Raw genomic sequence first — 22,689 nt, forward strand, 5'->3', positions numbered from 1 at the left:
GATATCTGTTGTTAGCCCCCCAAAAGGAGGAGATGCTTGGACTGGTTCCTTGAAAGGAGAGAGTTTAACTCCTTGTGAGCGCCCTTTTCTGTTTTTAAAGATGAGATCTACAAAGGGGAAATGCTGCAAATAGAGCTCTGTGTGTGAGGCAGGAGAAGAGAGACAGCAAGAAAAACCCACAGCTATTTACAGCAGGAGCATCTTCTGTAACCAGGGACAGCCAGGGAGAGGGCTCAGGCATGCTGTTCCACGGGCAAGCAGGGAAATGCGAAGGAAAACCCTTTCCAGAAAGTAATTTTAGCTACAGGTGAGAACAGGACATGGGATCAGACGATGTTCCCAGCCCTGTCAGCTTGTGCTCCAAGCCAGCTCCTGACTGGCAGCCAGCCCCTCCTGCAAGCCTCTCCCCCCAGTCCGTGAGGGATCATTGGAGAACAGGGGAAAACCAGGGGGTTTCAGCTTCCAGCACGTTGTCAAATTAACAAAACTCATGCTCAGCTTAGCTGTAGTGCACAGAGGCTCCACCTGCCCCTCCTGGAGAACATGAGTCACACTCTCACCGAGCTTCGCTTCCACTGCCAGCCGCTCTGCTACTTTTACGTCCCTTTGGACAGGAAACAAGACACGCTTCCAAGAAGTCCCCCCTCTTCCCAAACGTGCTCTGGAGAAAACCCACGACACCGCAACACGTCCTCTTGCATTTTTAGCTGATGTGGATTTGGACTCCGCGCTTGGGCCACAGCCAACGTTTATCAAAGGCTCTGGCTGGCACAGCAGGGGATATTTTGGAGAGTACAAGGGCAGCGGGAGGTATTTTTATTGTGACCTCCTTGTTGCTCACCTGGAGCTTTCTGGCCTGCTTTTGGGTACACCGCAGCCTACCCTGGGGCACACAGCCATGCAGCAACAGCAGCACCCCCAGAGCTACTCACCAACGTAGAAGGTGTTGGGGGCCTGCTTGTCCCCCAGCTGCAGGTACAGGATATTCGTTGTCTGCGAGTCATGGCGGAGCCACAGGGCCACTCCCAGGATGATGCCTCCTGCCAGCTGGGGAGAAAACAGAGGGAGGCAAGGGTTATCCACTGCTCCAGCCATATCAGACCCAGACTGGCAGTTTCCAGCCAGGAGCTTCACTTTCCATCTTCCCACAAATATACAAGAACATCCTTTCTAACCATCACCCCTGCAACGTGCTTTGTGCCCCATGGATCACGACCCGTATGATCTTCCTTGCCTTATGAGAAGGCCCCCTCATTCTGGAGATGTGCAAAGCCCTTTCCCATTCCTGCAGGAGATTTCTTTCCCAAGAGGTATTTTATTATGCTTTATTAATATTTTCAATGGAAGCAAGCAGGAGATGTGCCACTAAGGTTTTTAGGAGAGCTTTTCAACAGAAGTTACAAACAGCCCCAGTTGATAACTGGGCTGTTATCACCACCCCATTTCATTTCTCTGTGAGGTATACACTGAAAGTGGGGGAGCTGCCATTTTCCCCCTCTGCCCCTAAGTTTTGCACACACACTACTTCCCACCCAGGGTCATGCTTCCAGTTGAACACACCTAGTGCTCCCCAGGCACACAGAGCTTTCCTCAATGTCCTAACACAGGAATTGAAGTGGAGCAAGGCCTGGGGTCAGGCCAAAGCACCACCACACCATTTTTGGGGGCCTCCAGGCCAAGACTGCTGCCTTGCCCATGCTGTGAAAGAGCAGAAGAGCAGCGTGCCCACACCCACATGTGCACAGCGACACGCAGGACTGACCAGGGCAAGGACAAAAACACACTCCAGATGTGGGAGGAGACGTTCTGCACATGGGACATCAACTCAGCCCCGGGGATATTTATGCACAAACAATGGGAAGTTCTGTGACTGACTTCCTCACTGTTTTCTCTTTCAGGGAGGGGCTGGGAATGGCCGTGGAAGGTGGGAGAGGATATGGGACACTACAGCAGGGAGGGTGTCACAGAGAGGAACTCGAGGGAGAGCTTTTCCAGCAGGACTCACTGTGTCCTCTGTGACAGCCTCCTTCCATTTAAAAATACAACCAAGAAGGGAAAAAATACAAACATCGGGAAAACAACCCAAACCCTTAAGAATTGCAATATCGCTGCTGTGAAATGCTGAAATCACCTGTTCAAATGCCAATTTAATTTTGAGCGCCCTAAATCCTTGAAGCCATTCACCTTAAAAAAGGGAAGAAAACTACCAAAGAGTATAGAAGTGGAAACATGCTGCCTCTAAAAGAGTCTGAATCAGGTCAGCTAGAGGCATGATAGACACCATGAAAGTCACATTAAACAAAACAAAACAAAACAAAACAAAACAAAAAAAAAAAAAAAAAAAACCAAAACAAAACAAAAAAAAAAAAAGGAAAAAAATAGGGAAAAAAAGGGCTTTTTCAGGAAAGATGGAAAATCTCCAGTTGTGCAAGCACAACAAGGAACAGAGGAGGACTGGGACTTGCAAGACAGGCTGTCAATGGGAGCCTGGCTTTTCCCCTTGGGAGCTCACCTGGTGGTTTCCTCCTTGCTCATTTCTATAAATCCCAGCCACAAGATTTTTCCAGATATGCCACTGAAGCTGGGGCAAACCCACACCATTTCCAAACTCAAAGGGCAAACTGCTCTTGGGGCTTTTCCACTATCAGAGGGAGAAAATCCCCACCAGCTCCTAGAGAGGAAAGGAAATCTTTGCTTTTCCCCAGTCTGCCAAAGTAATAGGCTTTTAACACTTCTCCCATAACAACTAATGCAACTTCCCTGCTGGCACAGTCCCTCATCCCTCCTGCACTGAGGCCAGCCTGAGGTTCTCCAAACACTGGCTATGGAGAAAAGTCACGAAAGCCAGTCTGTGCTCAAGCCCAGCTCCAAATAAGGCAGGTTATGGCTTTGCACAAAGTTACCCAAATCCAGCCTGGCGTGGCTCGGTCCTTGTCTGAGGGCATAACAAAGTTTGTGTTTTTACCCTCAGAAAAAAGAATATGCCCCCTTATTAATCCATGCCACTCAAAGTAAGCTCTCTTGGTAGCTGCTAGGAGAGAAGACATCCCAAGGAAGGTTTGGATTTCTCTGGCTGGAAGAGGTAAAGAAAAAAGGCTGTAGCCTTTTTGGTTTTGGTTTTTTCCCTGCAAGGACACATTGCTCTGCCCCGACATGCTGCTCTCCACACTCAGCAGTGCCACCCCAGCACACCCTGCCACCCATGGAGGGGTTGTGATGACACCAGCAGCTCCTTTCCAACCAAATCTCCCTTAAAATGCCTGATAGAACCAAAAGCAGGCTGCAAATGGTCTTCTAGATATTTTCAGTCATTGGGGAACACCAGCTAGAGGGATGGAGCCTCTTCTAATGCATCAAACCCACCCCAGCAGTGAGGTCTGCCTGAGACAGCCAGCTGAACCAACTCCAGATGTTCCTGGTTTCATCCTGAATGCGCCCCAGGAACATCATACACCCGTCCCGCACTGCCTGACTCCGTTTGCATTTTTAACAGAGCATGGAAGACCTCTGAATGGAAGCTTTAATCCAATAGCAGCTGTATTTCTTAAGAGAAAATGACATTCACTTACTAATGAAAACAGTGTTGGGGCTACAATGAGTAACTTTTTCCATAAGAACCATACATCCTCCCACCACCAAGAAGCCCAAAACGGAATTAAGGCTCTTTCTTCCCAAAGCAAAGAAAACAAGAGGGAGAAAACATTGTCAGCCTGCCACAGTAACTCTGCCTTCCACTGTACCTTGCTTGGGATAATCTCATTTTTAAAAGAACAACTTATTCCAGATAAAAGCTTGATGTTTTCCCTCCCTTCCATCCTACAACTGCTGTTTGCCAACACGAGAAGAGCTCCAACCACTGATGGCAGTGTCACGCTCTAGGCTGCACATCCTCATACATATCACTGTTTTTTTCTGCTGTGGATGGATATCTGTAATCTCACACAGGTTATCTCACTGATCCTTCTGTTCCCAGCTGGTCAGACAGCAGTGTTGCAGAGGCTGGAGCCATCACCTGTCATGATATGGTCTGAGTGCCCAGCACAGCTCTCCATTTAAATTTTTGAGGACTGCAATAATCTAAAAGCTGCAACTTCAGCAACGCCAGCAGTGTGCCGGACTTTGAGCTGCTTTCCAAAGCTGAGCTCCCCAGCCTGCTGCTCTGCTGCCAGCCCCACTGGCACTCATGGAAGGCACATCAGTGGTGCTCCCCAGGACGGGGCTGGCCCCAGAGCTCACGCCCCGAGCAGCTTCCCGGCACAGCAGAGGTGGTGCTGCAGGCGCCGACATTTCCTCTTTACTGCTATTTTCCAGCTTCCAGAGATTTATTGCTTCTTCCACAGACAGCTAGACTTTTCCAGCTGGATCCTGCCTGCCCAAGGCTTGCTTCTTCAGGAATGCTGTTCCTGGTTGACATGGGGTGGGGGGGAAGTCTCCATGGAATGCTGCCTAGGGGCAGGAAAGGGCATGCCCTGTGTCCCCAAGGGGGGGATGGGATGGTAGCCCATGTGAGGAGGTATCACCAGATGAGCACCATGGTGAAAGTAGGCGTGCAGCCCTGGTTTGCTGCCCAATCCACAGTGCACATAGTGAGGCTCCTTCCTGGACTGAGCCTCACCAATGGACATGCTGTTCACCCTAAAATTTCCAGATCCAGCTGTGGAACAAGGGAGCAAGCCTATTTTTCACAGCTTAGTCACTCCTCTCTACAAGAAATTCTTATGAATTAGGAATGACCCCATTCCCCTGTTAATGTGGTGTACCCCACTTCTGAGTTGCCCCTACCTTGACCTGTTGCTCCCTAAAACTTGCATATGCCAGGACGTGCATCACCTCCCCTGGTCCCTCCAGCTGCCCTCAGCCTTTTTCCTCCTGCTCCCTTCCCTCCACCCATCTCTGAAACAGATTTCCTGGAAGGGAGGAGGAGAAGAAAGAAGTTCTGGCTATAGGGCAGCTTGCCAGGCATGCCAAAGCAAAGCAGACAGACATCCTGTGGAGGTGCCAGCAGTTTCACGATGCTGTATTTTAGCAGTGCCACTTCCCACAGCCACGGCTGGCCCTGCCTGCAGGTCCTGCTTCCCAACCTGTGAGAGCCCAAGGGCTGGGAGAGGCTCTCGCCTTGCTGGAAAAACGCTGCTGGCAGAACTCACGATGCCTGGGAAATACCACAGTTACTAACAAGAAGCAGGATGCTGCCAAGAAAGCTTAATGAATTTTAGCTGGTTTATGATTAAGGCAGACGCCTGGAGATTTTTAACAGGTTCTCATGCTGCAGAGGTTTCCAATTTCCCTTACACCGCCTGGAAGCAGAGCCCTTCGTGAGGGCAGCACCCAGACCCCACCTGAGAAGCGCAGTCACGGCTCCTTATGGCTCCTCTCCAACACTACCTGCAAAGCAGCTGAGATGGAGTAACAAGGAATGCCTCTCCTTTCAGGTGTGGGGAACCAGGATGCAGAAAGTAAAGTGGCTTGCCAAGGCTGAAATATCTTCCCATGCAAGAAGCCCCTCATATGGCCAGGAACAAACTACTAATTTGGGGTTGAACGCTTTACTCCCAGATAATTTGTGGGTCTCTAGGTGAAGCAGCATGAGTAGAGAAAAAACAAGGAGATAGAGACTCATAACTTGATGGAAACTGCCTTTGGAAGGGCAGTACAAGCCCTTGCAAGATCCATGCCAGCACATTACAGGTCCTGCACTACCAGCCTGAGGACTGAGTCAGGAAAGAGAGGGACACACGGAATGTGCCCAAGTAGCACCACACCTTCCCACAGCCTGTGCCTCACCTCCTGGAAAGCAGAAGATTAGGTTTTTTTCTACAGCAACAGCTGCACCTCATGGAACTGCTGAAAGGGTGTGGGGTGCAGCAAAGGGCTGACAGCTGAATGGTGCTCCAGGAACCTGGGAACTTGGGCTCCATGCTGAGACCATCTCCATGTCGCAATGTCAAGTCTCCACACCAAAGAGTCAGTTGAAATTTTAAGGTGAGATGTGCTAGAGATCACTGCTGGGCTGCATGTTGGGCTGGACTGCGGGATGCCTTGGAACCCCTTGGGAGGGTGTAAGCAAGGGAAGGGACTTCACTAAGACACAGAGTTGCAGTGTGAGAGGCACACAACCCAGAAGGTTATCTTGGCACAGGCACTCGCAGGCAGCAGTGGCAGATAGGGCTCTGTGACAGCACAGGAGAGGTCTTTCTCCTGCCTTCCACAGCCATGGTGCTTCCACAGCCATACTTCCACAGCCACTAAAGGTCAGGCTGAAAGTTTGCAGGCAAGGCCTGCCCAGGAACTGCAGGAAAGGCATTTGGGAAGAGCAGCATGCCCTGCAGGCAGGAGGAGGAGAGCAGCCTGCAGCCCTGCTCCCAGCAGCACACCTTCCAGCAGCGGCTATTAATAGAGCTGCCAGCCGGAGCGAAATTCTCCACTGGTGCCTATAGTTACCAGCCCTACAACACTGCAGAGCTTTTCAAAACAAGCTCCAGAGGAACACTCCCAGAGGAGCAGCATGCCAGAGGCCAAATAAAGCTTGATGGATGGCAGGAGAATGGGAATCCAGCACCAAAATCCAGGAGCGGATCCTACAATGGGGAGCACCGTGCCCACAGGCCGCTGCCAGCCTGCCCCAGCCTGATCCCTGCTGCAGACAGAAGCAGCACTTCCCAGGGTCTAACTACCCTCAGCAGAGAGGAAAACAATTTGAGATCATTGCTTTAAAATTAATTTGGCCCCGTACATAAGCATTTAACTACAATAGGGATACAACTGCTTTCCCTTCTTAATAGTACAGTGAAAGGCACTTCCACAGTGCAGGATCAAAGCGTTTCTCACTGTTAATTCTCTTGCAGAAGATAAGTATTATGGTAGCTGATAGCAGAATAACGTGAGGGAAACAGAGCGATCCCCGAGCTCCCTCCTTTCAGGCAGCCCAGCCCATTAAGGGCAGTCGGGTACCCCCACAGGGCAGGGTGCACCCATCTCTTCAAAAAACCTTCTGCACATAGAAACTTCAGAAGAGGTTTTGTAGGTGATGGAAGGGCTGTGCTCACTTGACAGAGTGCCCTAAAACATCCCAGAGAGACATCAGCAACAAAACTTGAATGCAGGTACTGTGCCTGCTAAGGAAACCTCTCCTTTGTCCTTTAAAGACAGGTATTAAGCAGCTGCAGGGTCAAACACACATGGAAATATGCTTGCCTGTACACTGTCCCAGGATACCAAACAAAATCTGTGGAAGAAGATGCCAGCATGAGGGCCAGCATGAGGTCCTTGCTGCTCACCAGACTCTGCAATTCCCAGGCAGACCAGCAGCCCAACCAGCCAGGCACTGCCATCAGTGGCACTGGAGCAGTGCTGAGCCCTGCCTGCACCCACAGCAAGATCCAGGCTACTTTGTTAGTCCACAGCTATTTCAAACCCGTGTTTCAGAGCTACAGGAACCCTGAGATCTTCCATTCTTCGTTTAAAGCTGTGAGCAGTGGTACACAGCCACCTCCTCACCACAATGGGAGGGTCACGTGTCACCCAGCAAAAGCATCACCGTGGGACAACTGCCACAGAGAGCTGCCACCTCTCCACAGTGTCACCTCTCATCACCCACACCAAGTATCTCTGAGCAGCCTTTGCAGACTCCAGGCTACAGTTAACAGATCTTCCGGTGTTGCACAAGAAAATACCAAGCTCCTCTACCTCTTCACTTTCAATCACCCCTGTGGAGACAGACTCTCACTTCCACCTTCCCTCTGTTCTTGCCCTTCCTTCCCTTTGCAGCCAGACTGTATGGCATTCCCTCAACACACAGAAGAGTTAGACAGTGCCTGGAAAACGGCATTAGGAGCAAGCTCTTCCTTTTAATTAGACACCTCTCTGCCAGGGCAGCCAGCGGTGCTCTCGACCTGGAAGGCTGCCATGGGCTGTATTAGCTAATAAGCTTGAGCGATCCTTCTCCAAGCAAGTCAATTCCTCCTTGGTTATGTTTAATTATATTTTAAAATAGCTCGCTGGCTTCCTTCAGCCTCCCCAGGGACCCTGTGCAGCAGTGGTCAGTTCAGCCCCACACACTGAGCTCTGCTATCAGGCCTGAAAAATTCAGGAGAGCAGTCAAAGTCCGGCCATCCCAGTTCTAGGGATGGGATGGAAAAGCAGGTCCCTGCTCAGGCTGCCCACCACACCAACCAAACTGCCCAGTAACACCTACTGCTCCCTCTCCTGCACAGGGCAGAGTGTCCACCTGCCATCAGCCACCCCAAGGTTTCAGGACAACTTGGCAGCACAGAAAAACTTTTGTCTTTCCAGCCCTGTGTTTTGCTAACCAGGTGAAGCCTGCAGGTGCTGACCGTGGCCTCCTCCACCACTTCAGTAGGTGGGTGTCACTGTGAAACACGTGGGGACCTCTCTCCTGGGACAGGCACTCATTTGTTCACGTGGTCCATGCAGCAGCTGCTGCTCCCTCGAGAGCCACCTTGGAGCCCTGGAGGAAGCACAATCTTGGCATCTTCTTCTCAAGAATGCATGCACAAAGGAAAAGCAACCCCAAAAAATCAAATAAAACAGAAACATCTCAGGTACAATGAACGAGGAGCTGGCAGCAAGGTCACCTTTTCCTTTTTCAACATAGCAGCTTTGTGAAGTTCCCCCTGTGCTGCCAGGGGAAGGCAGGGGGAGGAAGCCAGAGGGGTGTTAGTTTATTTACACTCCAGCGGGATAGCTGGGCTATATAAAAAAGTTATCAGAGTAACTAAGGATGAGAATTGCTTCCTTCTTCCTCTTGGGCACTAGAACAAGCTCCTGTGCAGCTCAGCATGGTGCCTGCCAAACTTCGGGCTCTGATTCTGGCTTGTTTTCATCAACAGCACCGAGCAGCAGCTGCACACAAGGCAAATCATAAGCAAATAAGCACGGGGAGCCCATCAGCCCTTGCATAATAACCAGCTGGAGGGACTAAAGGGCTGCAGGTGCCCTGTCTCACACCTCCCTGTGGTTAGAGGTGGTTTCCCAACACAGCCAGCCTGCAGTAAGGGTGCTCACCACCACATTCTGTCCTTAAATGTCCCCCCGCAAAAAGGACCATCGCACTCTCCTGTTAACCACAGAATCCCTCCCCAGCTGGGGGTGCCAGGCTGGCAGCTAACCTGCCTTTGTGGTAAACCTAAAATTCCCCTCACCTACTAGTTTAAAGAGCAACACAACAGGGCTTGAAAACTCCATGATCTGGTATTCAATCACCATTCAGCTGGCCAGCCGCACAGAAAGCATCGTTTATTCTAATGAAGACCAGGCTCCCAGTCCGCACAGGAGACAGTGCAAGGGGACCAGCAAGTCCAGCACTGGGAGCTGTTTTGGGGAGCCAGTGGGTCCCAGCTCACAGGCACCCCTCCTGGGGAGGAACTGAAAGATCTACCCCCTCTCACAGGGAGCACTCTCCAAAAGGGTAGGGCGAGACACCAGAAGTCATAATGGGGAAATTATACAGATTGGCAATTCCTCTTGGAAGCAAAATGCCCATTTATAAATAAGATCAGCTCTTCTGCAAGACTTTGAGGTGAACAACTGATCTCGCTGAGAAGTGGTGGCTGTGCAGAGACCCCGGCATCCTTCCTGCCACCCAGGAGACCCTTCCTCGCAAGCACAGCCGGCAGCTTCTTCGACAAGAATGGCAGGAAATCGGGACCAGAAGGCAAGAAAAAACCTGGGATAAGCACAGTAACTCGGAAGGAACAACACTTCACAGACAACCATACCCGCCTCCATCCGGCCATTTTAAGGGTGGAGGAAAAGGTTAAAAAAAACCAACCCGGAATTATCTCTCATTCGCGCAGCTGGCAACACATCAGGTATCAATTAACACCGTTGTTATCAGAGCTTGTCACCTCCCCCTCGGCCAGGGTTAAACCCAGACACAAGGCGAACAGGCCTGAAGTGAGCACCCCCTTGGCTAAGCCCTTCACCCCCCAGGGATGGGGACCCCCCCCAAAGAGCTTCCCCAGGCACCCCCAGGGAGGAGTCCACAGGCAGAGGCTCCAGCCAGGCAGTGCCACTCCAGGTGCCAACGCAGGGTTTGCTCTGGAAGCCATTGGTCCCTTCCCACTTCCCAGCCCTCCTAGCTACATTTGCTGCTGTAAAAAAAAAAAAAAAAAAAAAATCCCAAATCCTCGACAACAGAGTGGGATGTCTGACAAGGGGCACAGGGCATTGGACAAGGGGCATCCAAGCGGTGCCTTGACTGCCAGGGTGGGGCTGGACTCACTTCCAAGACAAAAAAGCATTCTGTGGAATGGAAACCAGAGCATTTAAAACGCGAAACCAGCAGCCTGCTCGGGCATATCTCGTTGCCCCCGAGCGCAGGAGCAGGGAGAGAGGGACTCTTGCCAGCCAACCTCGCGCTGCCGGAGGCTGTTTCTAACCGGGACAAACCTGGTTCGCAGGGAAACCGGGATACGCCGCCTTTTGCTAAATTAGCCGCATGTCTAGATGGATTATTTCAAGAAAAACTTTCTCAGGAAAGGCAGCCTCTCCAGCCTGGATAGAATTTGCATCCTAAAATAACTTCCCGGGCGGCGGGGGCAGCGGTCCCCGGCGCGGGGCCAGGGCGACCGGGTCTCTGCGGGGCGGGGGGCGCGGGGCCAGCCCCGAATCGCCCGTGTTTGCTGAACGCCCCCTCCTCTCCTCTGCGGCGGGCGGCACGGCCGGCGCCTCCCCTCCCCTCTCTCCCTCCGCCTGGCAGCATCCCTGCATCCCTCCCTCCCTCCTTCCCTCCCCGGCTGGGGAGCGCCGCTTTCCCCAGCGCAGCAAGAGCGCCTGCGGGAGCCCCCTCCGCCTTTGCCCCCCGCCCCAAAAGGCGCCCGTAAACATCTGTAGCGGCTGGACGCGAGCATCTTAAAGGTTTTTTCCAACCTCAAACCATCCTACGATTCCACCTCCCCCTCTACATATCTATTTAAAAAACAGACATAAATAGATATACGTGTACAATTACATACATAGGCACGCATTAAAATGAAAAAGCAAAGGATGATTAGCCCCGCCGCCCTCCAAAAAAAAAAAAAAAAAAAAAGGAAAAGAAAAATAAGCAGCCCCTAAGGCACATCCCAGACAGTAAGTCTCAAGGCTGGGGGGCAAGAAGGAGGCTAAACCCAGGCGCAGGCAGACGGGCCATATTGCAGCCCCCTTATTTAAAGGCTGGGAGGGCTCAGCCCCCGCTTCCCGCCGCCCCTGTGCTCACCCAGAAGATGAAGTTGAAGACGAAAAGGAGGTATTTGATGCACTTGGTGCAGCCTTCCACTCCCATGGCGACGGCTCTCCCAAATCTGTGCTGCCTGGCTGACCGGGGCGGCGGCGGGCGCAGAAAACCCGCCCCGCTCCCGCCCCCGCGCCCCGCCCCGGAAACGCCTCCCGGACACGCCCTGGACACGCCCCTGGACACGCCCGGGACACGCCCCGGGACACGGGGATGGCACATACATCCCCCTCGCCTTCCCGAAACCGCGGGTTGTCTGCTGTTTCCCCGGTTTCTTCTTCTTTTTTTCTTTTTCTTTTCTTCCTTTTTCTTCCCCACTTTTCCCAGTTTCTGTTTTTTCCTAACTCCTCTTTTCCTTTTTGTTTTCCCCTCCTTTTTCTATTATCCGCATTTTTTATTTTTCTTTTTTCTTCATCTTTTGAATTTTCCCTTCCCTCCTTTTCCTCCTTATTTAATTTTTCCTCTCCTCTCCTTTCCCTTCTTCTTTTTTCCCTTCTTTCTTTCATCTTCACTCATTTTTTCTCATCTCCCCATTTTTCTTTTTTCCCCTTTTTTATATGTGCTCTTATTTATTTCTTTGGTTTTCCTTTCTTCTCGCCCTCCAGGGGCAGCTCACTACAAAATTTCATACACACAAGTAGGAGCCACAGCAGCAGGTGTTGGGGGGCTGTAGGAACCTCCCAAACCTGACCACCATCCCTTAAAACTTGCTGCCACCTCCTAAATATCCCCAGGCAGCCTGGAGTGCAGGGAGAAACCTCTGTGAATAGGTTGCAGGAGGTTTTGTATTTCTATACAGGAAACTTTGAGGGTGCATTCATGAGGGGATTCCCCCTCACCCTCGAAAAAATACAGAGCAAAAGTCTTTTGCATTAAAACTATCAGTTTGAAATTCAGAGAAGCGTTTCCTCATTTCCACTTCTTATTTTATCTCAAAATCTGCTCTGCTGAATAGTTTTTGTCTAAGCTTGTGTCTTTGGTACTGCAAGCAATTGCATCAAGTTCAGTAGAACCACTCAGGATGTTTTCCTTTGGTTACTGGGTAACAAGAGCATCAGGGGGGCTTCAGGGCTGCCCACCAAAGAGATTCCCCCCTTTCTTTGTCTTCTTCTTTTATTTCTTTTTTTTTTTTTTTTTTTTTGTTTTCCTTTACCTCTTTTCCCATTTCTCTTTTTCCTTTTTTTTCCCCCCTTTTTCCCCAAGAAAAGTAAAAAATAAAAAAAAATTTTAAAAAAGGGTCACACATATCAACAGGCTTGGGAATTTTAGTTAACCCCCTTCCCTCTCAAAGCTACCAGTAGAAGCAGGAAGAAATATCCCAAGCTTTCAGCTGACACCCACTCAGGCCCACTCGCTCATCCTTAGAAATATAAATTGCTCTAACCCCATGTTATGCTTCCAGGAAGCTCACTCACTTCTCCAGGGGCAGGGTGGTAAGTCACATAACCAGAGCACAGGAGGATGCCTGGAAAAGGCATCAGTGAGCAGCTCCAGCCAAGGTCAGCACCTCACTGAGCTAAATATGAATCTGACACCCGCCCACAGCGTCGTGTGGGGAAACCTGCCCTCTTCCTGCCTGGCCACCTCCCTCCCGTGAAGGATTTCAGGGAGCAGCGTCTGAGCCAAGTATTTGCACACTCTGACAGAGTCTTCCCAGCCATGCATCCCATAGTCAGGAATGAGCTGTTAGCTATCACACATTTCCTACACATGTATGTAGAAATTAACTCAGCTTCTTCCAAAATCATCCCATTGCCCTCAAGGATGAGTGGGTCCAGGGCTTTGTCACGTTCATCAAAACTTTCTGTGTCCCTCAGTAACAGCCCATGCCCTACATGGCAGCAGGGACCAGGAATGAATAGAAGTTGGCTCCGTTCCCTAATTACTTATGCTGAGTATGTCCCTGATTGTGGGCTTGCCGTGGATTCATAACCCCTTTGTCTCTAAGCCACATTCACTCATCCAGGCTTACCAACAAAGCAGGAGGTTCACCAGGCTATTTATGCATGTAACTGCTGTCCTGAATTATCAGCATGACCCATCTGGTCACGGCAATAGCTGTAATCCTGTGGGGCTCCTGCTCATCAGTCCCAATGATAACGGCAGGATCCCAGAGCTGCTCACTTGCTCCAGCACAGTGCCCCACAATATCTTCCTTTCTGCATCTCTGTCCTTTACAGCTGTAAACAGTAAAATACCCCCCCACCAAAAAAAAGAGAAGAGAAGAAGAAAAGAAAAGAAAAAAAAGAGAAGAGAAGAGAAGAGAAGAGAAGAGAAGAGAAGAGAAGAGAAGAGAAGAGAAGAGAAGAGAAAAAAAAAAAGAAAAGAAAAAGGAAAGGAAAGAAAAACGAACGAAAAGAAAAAAGAAAGAGAAGAGAACAGAAGAGAAAAAAAAAAGAAAAGAAAAAGGAAAGGAAAGAAAAACGAACGAAAAGAAAAAAGAAAGAAAAGGAAAAGAAAAGAAAAGAAAAGAAAAGAAAAGAAAAGAAAAGAAAAGAAAAGAAAAGAAAAGAAAAGAGAAAAGAAAAGAGAAAAGAAAAGAAAAGAAAAGAAAATAAAAGAGAAAAGAAAAGAAAAGAAAAGAAAAGAAAAGAAAAGAAAAGAAAAGAAAAGAAAAGAAAAGAAAAGAAAAGAAAAGAAAAGAAAAGAAAAGAAAAGAGAAAAGAGAAAAAACTGTAGAGGTCAAAACCAGGAGACTATATGAACCAAGAAGCCTCTTGTGCACTTAGGCAGCTGCTTCCAGAAAAACTCTCAGAGATGCTGCTTGGAGAGTCTGTGAGTGGGAGAGGAAGGAACCAGCAGCAGTAAGGCCATCAGCAGCAGCAGCCCCACCACCTATGAGGGAAAATGACTCTCAAATCAACTTTTGTGCACTGGAGAGCAGCGCAATCACTGCCACAAGGCTGGCATTGAAACTGCTTCCAGGGAGCTTAGGATTGCTTTTTTGTGTGTTGTTTTTATCCCCCCCGCCACTGTGGCTTTTCTTCTCTTGCTTTCTGCCCTTTTTTCCTCCTATGCTGGGGAGTGAAGGGAAATGGAAAACAAGAAATAAACTTTTTTGTAGCCTCCAAAAATTGTATTAGGCAACAATTTGCTTTGGAGCCAACAGAGTTCTGCTTCTCGAAGCTTCCTTAAGGCTCTTTGGAGCACATGTTGCTCAGGGACAGCTGTGGCAAGGGCACAGTCCCACCATCTCCTAGAACAAGAAGCTCCCAGTTACAGCCTAAAGCCTACTGGTTTAAAGTGGCCGTGCCAACAGTCTTCTCCAAAAGTTGGAAGTGGAAAAGTATTTCAAGCTTTGTCCTTTCTTGTTGTTATTATTTTAAGCAGCTCAGCTGGGTATATTTGAAAACTTTGGCCTTTAGGTACCGGAAGAAAAATGCACTGTAGCAGTGACAAGATAACAGACACTGTTTCCCCGGACTGGGTGTGATTTCAGGTGTTGTACACTCATTTCTCATGTTTTGTACTCATTTCTCACACTGCATTACTTGCTGTACAGTCTATAAAGTACCACAACTACCTTTCCAAGGCTCTCAGTGGCTTTACCAGCTCTTTATAAATAAGTAAAGCTAATTTGCAAAAATTCAGTTTGTGTCTGGGTGTCACATGCCAGTATTGAGTGTGAGTGCTATGAATAGGGCTGATGACTTCCCTCTTCAGGAGGAAAAGCTGGTTCAAGTGCTCAGAGCGTGAAGTCGTTCACAGAGCAGCCAGCTGAAGGCAGGGCTGTGAGGAAGCTACCTACCTCCCCCCAAGCCTTTTATCCCGGAAAGGAAAAAAAAAAAAAAAAACCACAAAAAAAACCAAAACACTCTAAAAAGGTTTTTAAAAAAAATCCCCCAAACCCCAAATTAAAAAAATAAACCCGTCCCCAAGAGGCTATTTGAATGTGCTTCTGCAATTGGGTTTGCAGGCACAGTGAAGCAGCTGAGAGAGGAGGTACTTGCAGTGTTTTTTTGTCTGTTTGGCTTGGGTTGTTGGGGTTTTTTGTGAACCTGTTTATAAAAGCCAGTGTCACGCCTGTGGGTTTTGGCACCTCTGGGTATGACTCACCAGGGTCGTTAGAGCAGATGCTGCCTCCCGGTCCGAGTTCAGCTGAACATCCCTTACCAGGGGACTCAGCAAACCCAATCCCTGGGGCTTTCAGTCTGATGATCCCACAGAGATGCCCACCTGCCTTGCTTCCCCTTTAAACTCCTTTTGTTTTATAAAAAGTGAGGGGGGTGGGGATAAGGGGAGAGGACAGACACACATCGTCCCCTGCTCTTACATGGGCCTGAGCAGCTGGCAACCAGGATGGTCACCAGAACTGATGACCATCAAGGCAGGCTCTAAACACCCAGTGAAAGGTCTCCAGGAGATCTGGGAGAGCAGAGGGGAATCCCTTACCCACAGGATGGCTGCTGATGTCATATTCTGGCTGCATGCTTTGGGCTTGCATGACAATCCCCCTGCCCTCCTCAGCCAGCTCAAAAGTGATGGATAAACCATGGGAAAAAAATGCACATCATTTTGCTGGTGAGGTCCTAGCTAGCTTTTAACCACCACTTCTTTTTTTTTTTTTTGAAAAATACTACAGAAATAGCCTGAATTTTCAATTTACCTCAGGTGGTAAAAAACAAACAAACAAACAAACAACAGCAGCATCACCAAAGATCTTTAAATAGGACATTTTAGAGATGCATGATAAGAAACTCAGAAATTCATTCTGTGGGAGGTTAACAGTCCCAGAGCACTCAGGGGTAACTTCCTTGCCTGCTAACACCCCTCAATGCTGTTTTTCAAGGAAGAGACTTGAGCAAACTGCAGTGTATGTACTGGCCTATGGAGCTCCATAACCTCAGAAGAGACCTGTCTACACCCCTGGGGAGCCAGCCAACACCTTCATTTTGAATAGAGAAAAAACAATATGAGGAATCTAATTCTCATGTCTAAGGGGACATTTTTAGAATACCTTTTCTGTGCCCCAGCAGGAGAGGATGGTGCCTGATTATCCAGAAATCCCCATGCCCATCTCTATAAGCTGAGTCAAAGCACTGTGACAGTGCAGCGGGTTGCACTTGCCTTGCAGCCTCAGGGGAGATGGATGCAGCAAGCAGAGACCTGTAGCTGAGCCTGAAGTTTCTGTTTCTAATAAACTTAACAAATGGTTCCCATCTGCCTGACCTGTCTCCCTGCCATCTTTAAATATTTATATCAATGTATCTATGGTGATAGGTCAGGTTATATAAGTGGTGGGGGAAGGACAGCATCAGCTCCTGCTGGAGCTCCAGCCGAGGGAGTGAAAACCCAAGCGGGCTTCCCATCCAAGCAGAAGCTCTCTCCTTAGCTCATGAGCCCAGAAAGTGAACATTCATTTTTCTCAGGGCACCAGAGAAGACTGAGTCACAGCTGGGCTGAGCTGTGCTTTGGGAGGTGCCAGAGCCCAGCCCGTCAATGCAGAGAGCTCTTATTGTATAATCGATGTATAATTCATTAGTAGGTGAATAAAGACTGGAATACTTCATTGCTGATGTAACAGGGCTAAGAAGAAACCAAGCACGTCCGTGAGCAAGCTGCTGCACACAGGGGTTAAACAATAGCACTCAGTGATGCTGAGGGGAGACAGGGATTCTGTCTTGGGATAATATAAACAACCCAGCTAGCTGACTGCCAGTGACTCCAGGGTGAGCAACACAGGGATATGCATCTTCCTCTAAGGAATGCTGGGAAGGACCTTTCTTCTTTGCTTGCTGGAGTTTAAGGGAATAGCAACTGGAAGACAGCAGGGCTTTAGCTGTTGTTGGGCACCTCCAGGCTTGTCTGAACATATTTCTTCCAAGATGTGCCACTTCCTTGCAAGCTGAACAACCACCACATATATCCCTTCCAGAAACAGAGGTGTTTTTTTTCCCCTTGACCCTCCTGGCAGGGGTAGATATGCAGGTTGCCTCCAGGTATAAATCTGTTTGAGGGACCCCCAAATGCCAGGTGATGAAGGTAGCAGAATTTTTGTGCTGAGGGTGAGAGGGATGGCATGGTGGGGAGTGGAGTGGGTTCACTAGCAGGTCTGTAGTCAGTTATGGGTTTGACAGCTCTGGCCAAAAGCTGCAAAACACATACAGCCTGTGTTTGTTCAAAACAGCCTCTGAGACTTCTCCAGAGCTCTCCCTCTTCACCCCCGGGTTCTTTCCCTCTGTCCCACACATTGTTACATCTCTTAGTGGACAGGTTTGATCCTTGCTGCCAGTTGCTTATTCTCCCAGAAGAGGAACTACACAGTTAAGAAATAGATCACTTTTCTCCCCAGCTGCATATTACCAATACAGAGCTGCAATGACACTTCATGTGAAAGTTGCAGGATGTGTGTGATCTAACTGTGTATTCACAGCAGCTTCTGACCTCAACTGCTTTCAGCTGTGCTGGCCGAGATCTGCGTGGGGCATCTTCCATCTCTGGCTACATTTCTAAAGGAGAATTATAGCCAGCTGCTTTTCCAAATGCATTACTTCTGCACCTGGTTAGAAAAACATGTGTCTATCAACTATTACTTCCAAAAATATTTTGTGTGTCTGCAGCTTATAAACACAGCTTTACCTTGGCAGGAGTTGGCTTCCTTACACTCCAGCACTGCAAGGGTCCACCCAGATTTGCCAGCTTCTCAGGCTTTGCAAGGACTTGCTCAGCAGTGTCTTCTCTGGTGCTGCAGGCATCAATCCAAGCTGCATAGTGAAGGGGCTGCTGCATGAGGAAGTTGTATTTCAAGGACAGTAGGAACTCTCAAACATAAGGTCAAAAGGGCAGGAAATAGCAAACCAGTTTGGAGTCAAGACAGCACACCACAAAGCTGAAAGATTCTCACTCTCCTCACCACCAAATCTTTGTAGAGAGTTACTGTATTATGTAACCAGAGCTTTCCACAAGTGCTCTAAGCATCATCCACTGCCATCAGAGGGAGTGGAAAAGCTGGAAAAGCTCCTCTGGCTCATAAGCAAGCTGTGGTCAGTCCAGCTATGAGCATATGGTGAGCCCCATGTAGGGTGTCTATGGAATTTAATGTCCCTGTTGGCAGAGCAGTGCCTGAGCAGTGCATGGGCAGTGAAAGGTGGACAGCAGCACAAAAGGTTCCTGCTGCTCCTATGGGCTGATGCTCCCCAGCCCCACAGGCTTATAGGTAGCCCCAAAGGTGGCCACACAGGCCAGAGCAACCCGGCCTCATGCTGGTCCCTCTTCCTGTTGCCTCGGATAGAGCTGGGGAGTTGTCTACAGTAAAAGGAAAAAAGTAACTCATGAGCAGAAGCTAAGGCATGCTCACAGAGAGGCAGACTGCAAGTGCCCAGATGATCTTAGTGGAAATAACTGATAATTGCTGCAACTTAATTGACAAGTAGCTGGAGCCAATTCACAACTAAATATTTAACTTTGCACCTTTGGTCTGAAAATTCTACTTTTTTTTTCTCCCATAAATGCCTACATAAATAGGATTTCTCTCCTAGCAGAGGGGGAGTGTTGACATGCTTATAACAAACAGCTTCCTCTAGAGCAAGCCCCAGGAAGGCTCACTGCTCTGCAGGTGTTTCCTTGTCTGGCTGCTGGCTTACATCCCCAATGCTCAGCTCCATGCTCTTCTCCCAGCAAAATCCCTCTCTCACTCTTCTCAACACTGTGTAAATCTTGGCACCATTTATCAAAAAGTTCCTGGGGTTTTGCTCTGGTCACACAAGAGCTGTAATTTGCCCCTAGCCAGCAGAAAATTAGGGACTAGTAAGTGCAAAAACATTCATTGTAGGACAGGGATATTTTGTTGGCAGAGGTGTAAAAACACTGTTTAACACTCACCCACCCCGCAGGTTCCATCCAGCCATCCCTTGGTGCTGCCACTTGTACAACTGTGAACAAAATGTTAACACTGCACATTTCTGTAATGGGTTTCTAAAAATCAAGGAGCTGAAGGTATCTGCTTTTCTGCTTCTGAAAATCACTGTGGGATGCCACTTCATCCCTGCTGCTACACACAACACAAACTCTGGGAGAAGAGTGTGTCCAACTGGGCATGGGTCTGTCACCTCCTTGTTGAAGCTGCTGCTCCTTACAGGGGAGCCCCAGCAGCCAGAGAAATGGGAATAAAGCTCACGAGATGGCCAGTGGCTGGCACACTTCTCCCAGAGCTTGTGTTGTGTGTAGCAGCAGGGGGTCCTGCTACCCTGCAATGACATCCCTCTGCAATTTTCAGCAGCAGAAAAGCAGATACCTTCATCATATATATGGTACTCCTGTCCACAACCATGCCTTTACATTAAAAACTGACCTGGGAAGGGGGAGCACCTAAAGCTTCAGCAGTCCTGGTGGTGATGCTTTAACAGAGATTTTTTGTACCTGTTGATGATGCTTGAGCAGGTAACCCTACTGATGACAATGACTCCACCAATCTGTCCATGATGTTTTTTTGATATGGTAGAATATCAGCAGTTAACAAGCCAGCCAATGCAGAGCAGTGTGCAAGACCTAATCCTTAAAAAAGTGAAACCATAGACATTTCTTTCATATCAATACTCTGGTTGTTACAGCTTAAACATGAACTTAAGCATTTTTCCCGCCTCTGCTGGCATTACTTCCTGAGAGGTGCCAGCCTGCTGGCCCATCAGCTGGCTGAGGTTGATGAGCTGCTCCTTTTCCTCCAAAGGACCAAGGCCATCCTCTCCGTCCAGCAAACTGCTGGGACAGGCAAGCACAAGCTGCCTGGGGAGTATCTCTTTCCAGCACTGAAAGAATTACTGAGTCCCCCCACGGTGTAAATCCCCAAGCAATGCAGGCAGCTTCATGCATGGCACAAAAAAAGAGGAGGAATTTTTGCAAGAAATTCATCTTTATTGAAGCAACCATGAGTCACATGAGCTGCCAGCTGGCCTGAGGAATAACAATAGCAGTAGCCTGACAGTAGCAGCTGGAGCTCACAAGGGAGATTCTCTCTTTCCAGAGATCAATATACGTGATGATACATATACATGTATAAGTGAATACTTCCCCACTAGAAAGTGCATAAGCTGGGAAGTGCATATTCCCTGCCAGACTGAGGTGTGTTGGTGACTGCCAGAAGATTGCTTGAATATACACTGGAGCAGTTTGAACTTCATCCTGCTTCCAGTGAAGCTCTGCTGGTTCTAAGGGCGTGGAATGAGAAGTGACAGTCCTCCCTTAGCCCTCCACAGCACAACTCTTTCCAATGCAAGGTATTTGCAGCCCAGGTTAAAATGCCAGCCAGGTGCTGTAGGCTGTACTGCTGTTTTTGTACATGCAGCAGCCCCTGCCAGAGGGCCAAGACTGGTCCTGAACATCAGCACAGGGTTGTCCAGTTTATCTCAATAAACAATTGCTACTTAAAATTTTTCATGCCTAAAAACCACTATGTACAAGAGAAGTGAAAGCTGTTGCTGGTTCAACAGACACTTCACACAGCTGTATAATTTACAGCAGGTGCTACATATATTGCAATGATGGGTTTCAGCTCAGAAGCTGCTCTGTCTCCTCGACATGAGGGCAAAGCATACCAGGGAGCTGTTGTTTCAGCTAGACTGACAGCCTTTTACAAATTCTGTTTATTATTGATAAAGTGATGTAAAAAGGACGTGGAGTTGGACATTGTATTGTTTGACCTGGCTGGAGATCAGTCCTGTACTCTTATAGATTTAAACTTCTGTTTGTGTGTCTAATATCAAAGTCCTTTTACCACAAGAGCACAGTGGGTTAGCAAAGCCTGATAAACATAGAGCTGGGGCAGGAAGTTACAGAATCACAGAATCACACAATCAGCCAGGTTGGAAAAGACCTTGGAGATCACCAAGTTCAGCCTATGACCTAACACCACCTTATCAACTAAACCATGCCACTGAGTGCCACGTCCAGTCTTTTTTAAACACCTTCAGGGATGGTGAGTCCACCACCTCCCTGGGCAGCCTATGCCAATGCCCAATCCCTTCTTCTGTGAAGAATTTTTCTCTCATGTCTAGCCTAAACTTCCCCTGGCACAGCTTAAGACTGTGTCCTCATCCTGTCACTGGTTGCCTGGGAGAAGAGACCAACCACCACCTGGCTACACCCTCCTTTCAGGCAATTGTAGAGAGTGATAAGGTTACCCCAAGACTCCTTTTTTTCCAGGCTAAATAACCCCAGCTCCCTCAGCCACTCTTCGCAGGGCTTGTGTTCTAGACCCTTCATCAGCCTTCTGGCTCTTCTCTGAATGTGTCTGAGTATGTCAACACCCTTCCTAAATTAAGGGGCCCAGAATTAGACACAGGTATGGCTTAACAAGCCCCTGTGAAATCAGTGTGGCATCAAGATTTAGGAGGCTGACTAAATCCTAAGAATTAAAAAAAAAAAAAAAAAAAAAGTTGTATTGCATTAGGAAGGAGGAATAACAGAAATATGTCCTTCTGTTGGTCAGTTGTTTCAAAGCTCATTCACTACTTTCTGACTTTTTGTCCTGATCTCTACCAAAAGTGCTATAAATTTGGCAACATTTGAAAACAGGAAAACTAGCTGACAGTCATTGGATGCCTAGGTAGCATCCAGCACGATCAGAAACATGCCCAAAGTTAATCATTGCAAGTGTCCAGGCTGGGAGAGCACATATCCAACCAGTGGTGACACTCTCCCTGTCATTTATTTACTGATAGTGCAACAGTGATCCTGGGCTGCGATCCAAAGCCATCTTCCTAGAAACATTGCATCTTTGGGGGTCACAGGGAACTGCTCAGATGACAGCATGAGAGAAGTTTGGTTTAATGCTGTGATTTTTGCTGGGCTTTTCTCTCCATTTGGTTGTAAAGAACTCCGTGTATCCTTCTTGTGGAGCCACAGTCCGTACGTCTCCCATCGAGGGAATCTGCATCTCTGAGCCCAGCAGTAGTGCAGGAAAGGGAAATGTGTGACACATATCCCACCACCTGACCCCATGCACTACCTTCCCAAGGTGTTTGTGGGTGACTTCAGACACCTTCCTGTGCCAAGAGCTGGCTCTGCCTGGTAGGGATGCCCAGGTATCAGGTTTCTACCTCTCTCGCAGGATGTATTTGCCTTTCCGGTACAGGTTGCTGCTGAAGTGGATGGAGAACCAGAGGAATGAAGTTAGGAACATCCCATAAACCTAAAATGAAATAAATGAGATAGGCACACAATTAAGTGTCTCACTGATTATGATGCTCCATCTGTGCAAATAAGCAATCATAAATATTGCCTGTTGTCACATTTTGCTGAGGAGAGTTGGTTTTCAGTAAAGTGCTGAACACCATTTCTGACATGGAAGTTTAAAAAAACAAGCAACACATGGTTAAAACATCTGACAGGAGTTAGCACAGCACAGCTCAAACCTGGCCCTAAAAATACCTAGAAATAAGATGAAACCAGGAAATTCAGATTTAATTCCTGCCACAGAACATTCCTTTATGCAAACAAACATACCTCTCTCATAATAGTAG

General features: G+C 48.5%; 2 protein-coding genes across 2 annotated transcripts in view; both read right to left on the reverse strand.

Moving 5' to 3' along the window:
• Window positions 1-11,371, reverse strand: part of CD81 (CD81 molecule) — a 33,824-nt gene extending 22,453 nt beyond the window's left edge. The window contains exons 1-2 of the mRNA XM_038138126.1: window positions 11,219-11,371; window positions 933-1,047 (exon numbers count right to left, since the gene is read on the reverse strand). Coding sequence (XP_037994054.1) covers window positions 933-1,047; window positions 11,219-11,284 — 181 coding nt within the window. The 5' untranslated portion in view covers window positions 11,285-11,371. The remainder of the gene's footprint in view (window positions 1-932; window positions 1,048-11,218) is intronic.
• Window positions 11,372-20,084: 8,713 nt separating this feature from the next.
• The window catches only part of TSPAN32 (tetraspanin 32), a 31,154-nt gene continuing 28,549 nt past the window's right edge, over window positions 20,085-22,689 (reverse strand). The window contains exon 8 of the mRNA XM_038138433.1: window positions 20,085-22,358. Within this exon, the coding sequence (XP_037994361.1) occupies window positions 22,263-22,358 (96 nt within the window). The 3' untranslated portion in view covers window positions 20,085-22,262. The remainder of the gene's footprint in view (window positions 22,359-22,689) is intronic.

The sequence above is a fragment of the Motacilla alba genome, chromosome 5 (genome assembly GCF_015832195.1).
Source record: "Motacilla alba alba isolate MOTALB_02 chromosome 5, Motacilla_alba_V1.0_pri, whole genome shotgun sequence".
NCBI classification, from domain to species: domain Eukaryota; kingdom Metazoa; phylum Chordata; class Aves; order Passeriformes; family Motacillidae; genus Motacilla; species Motacilla alba.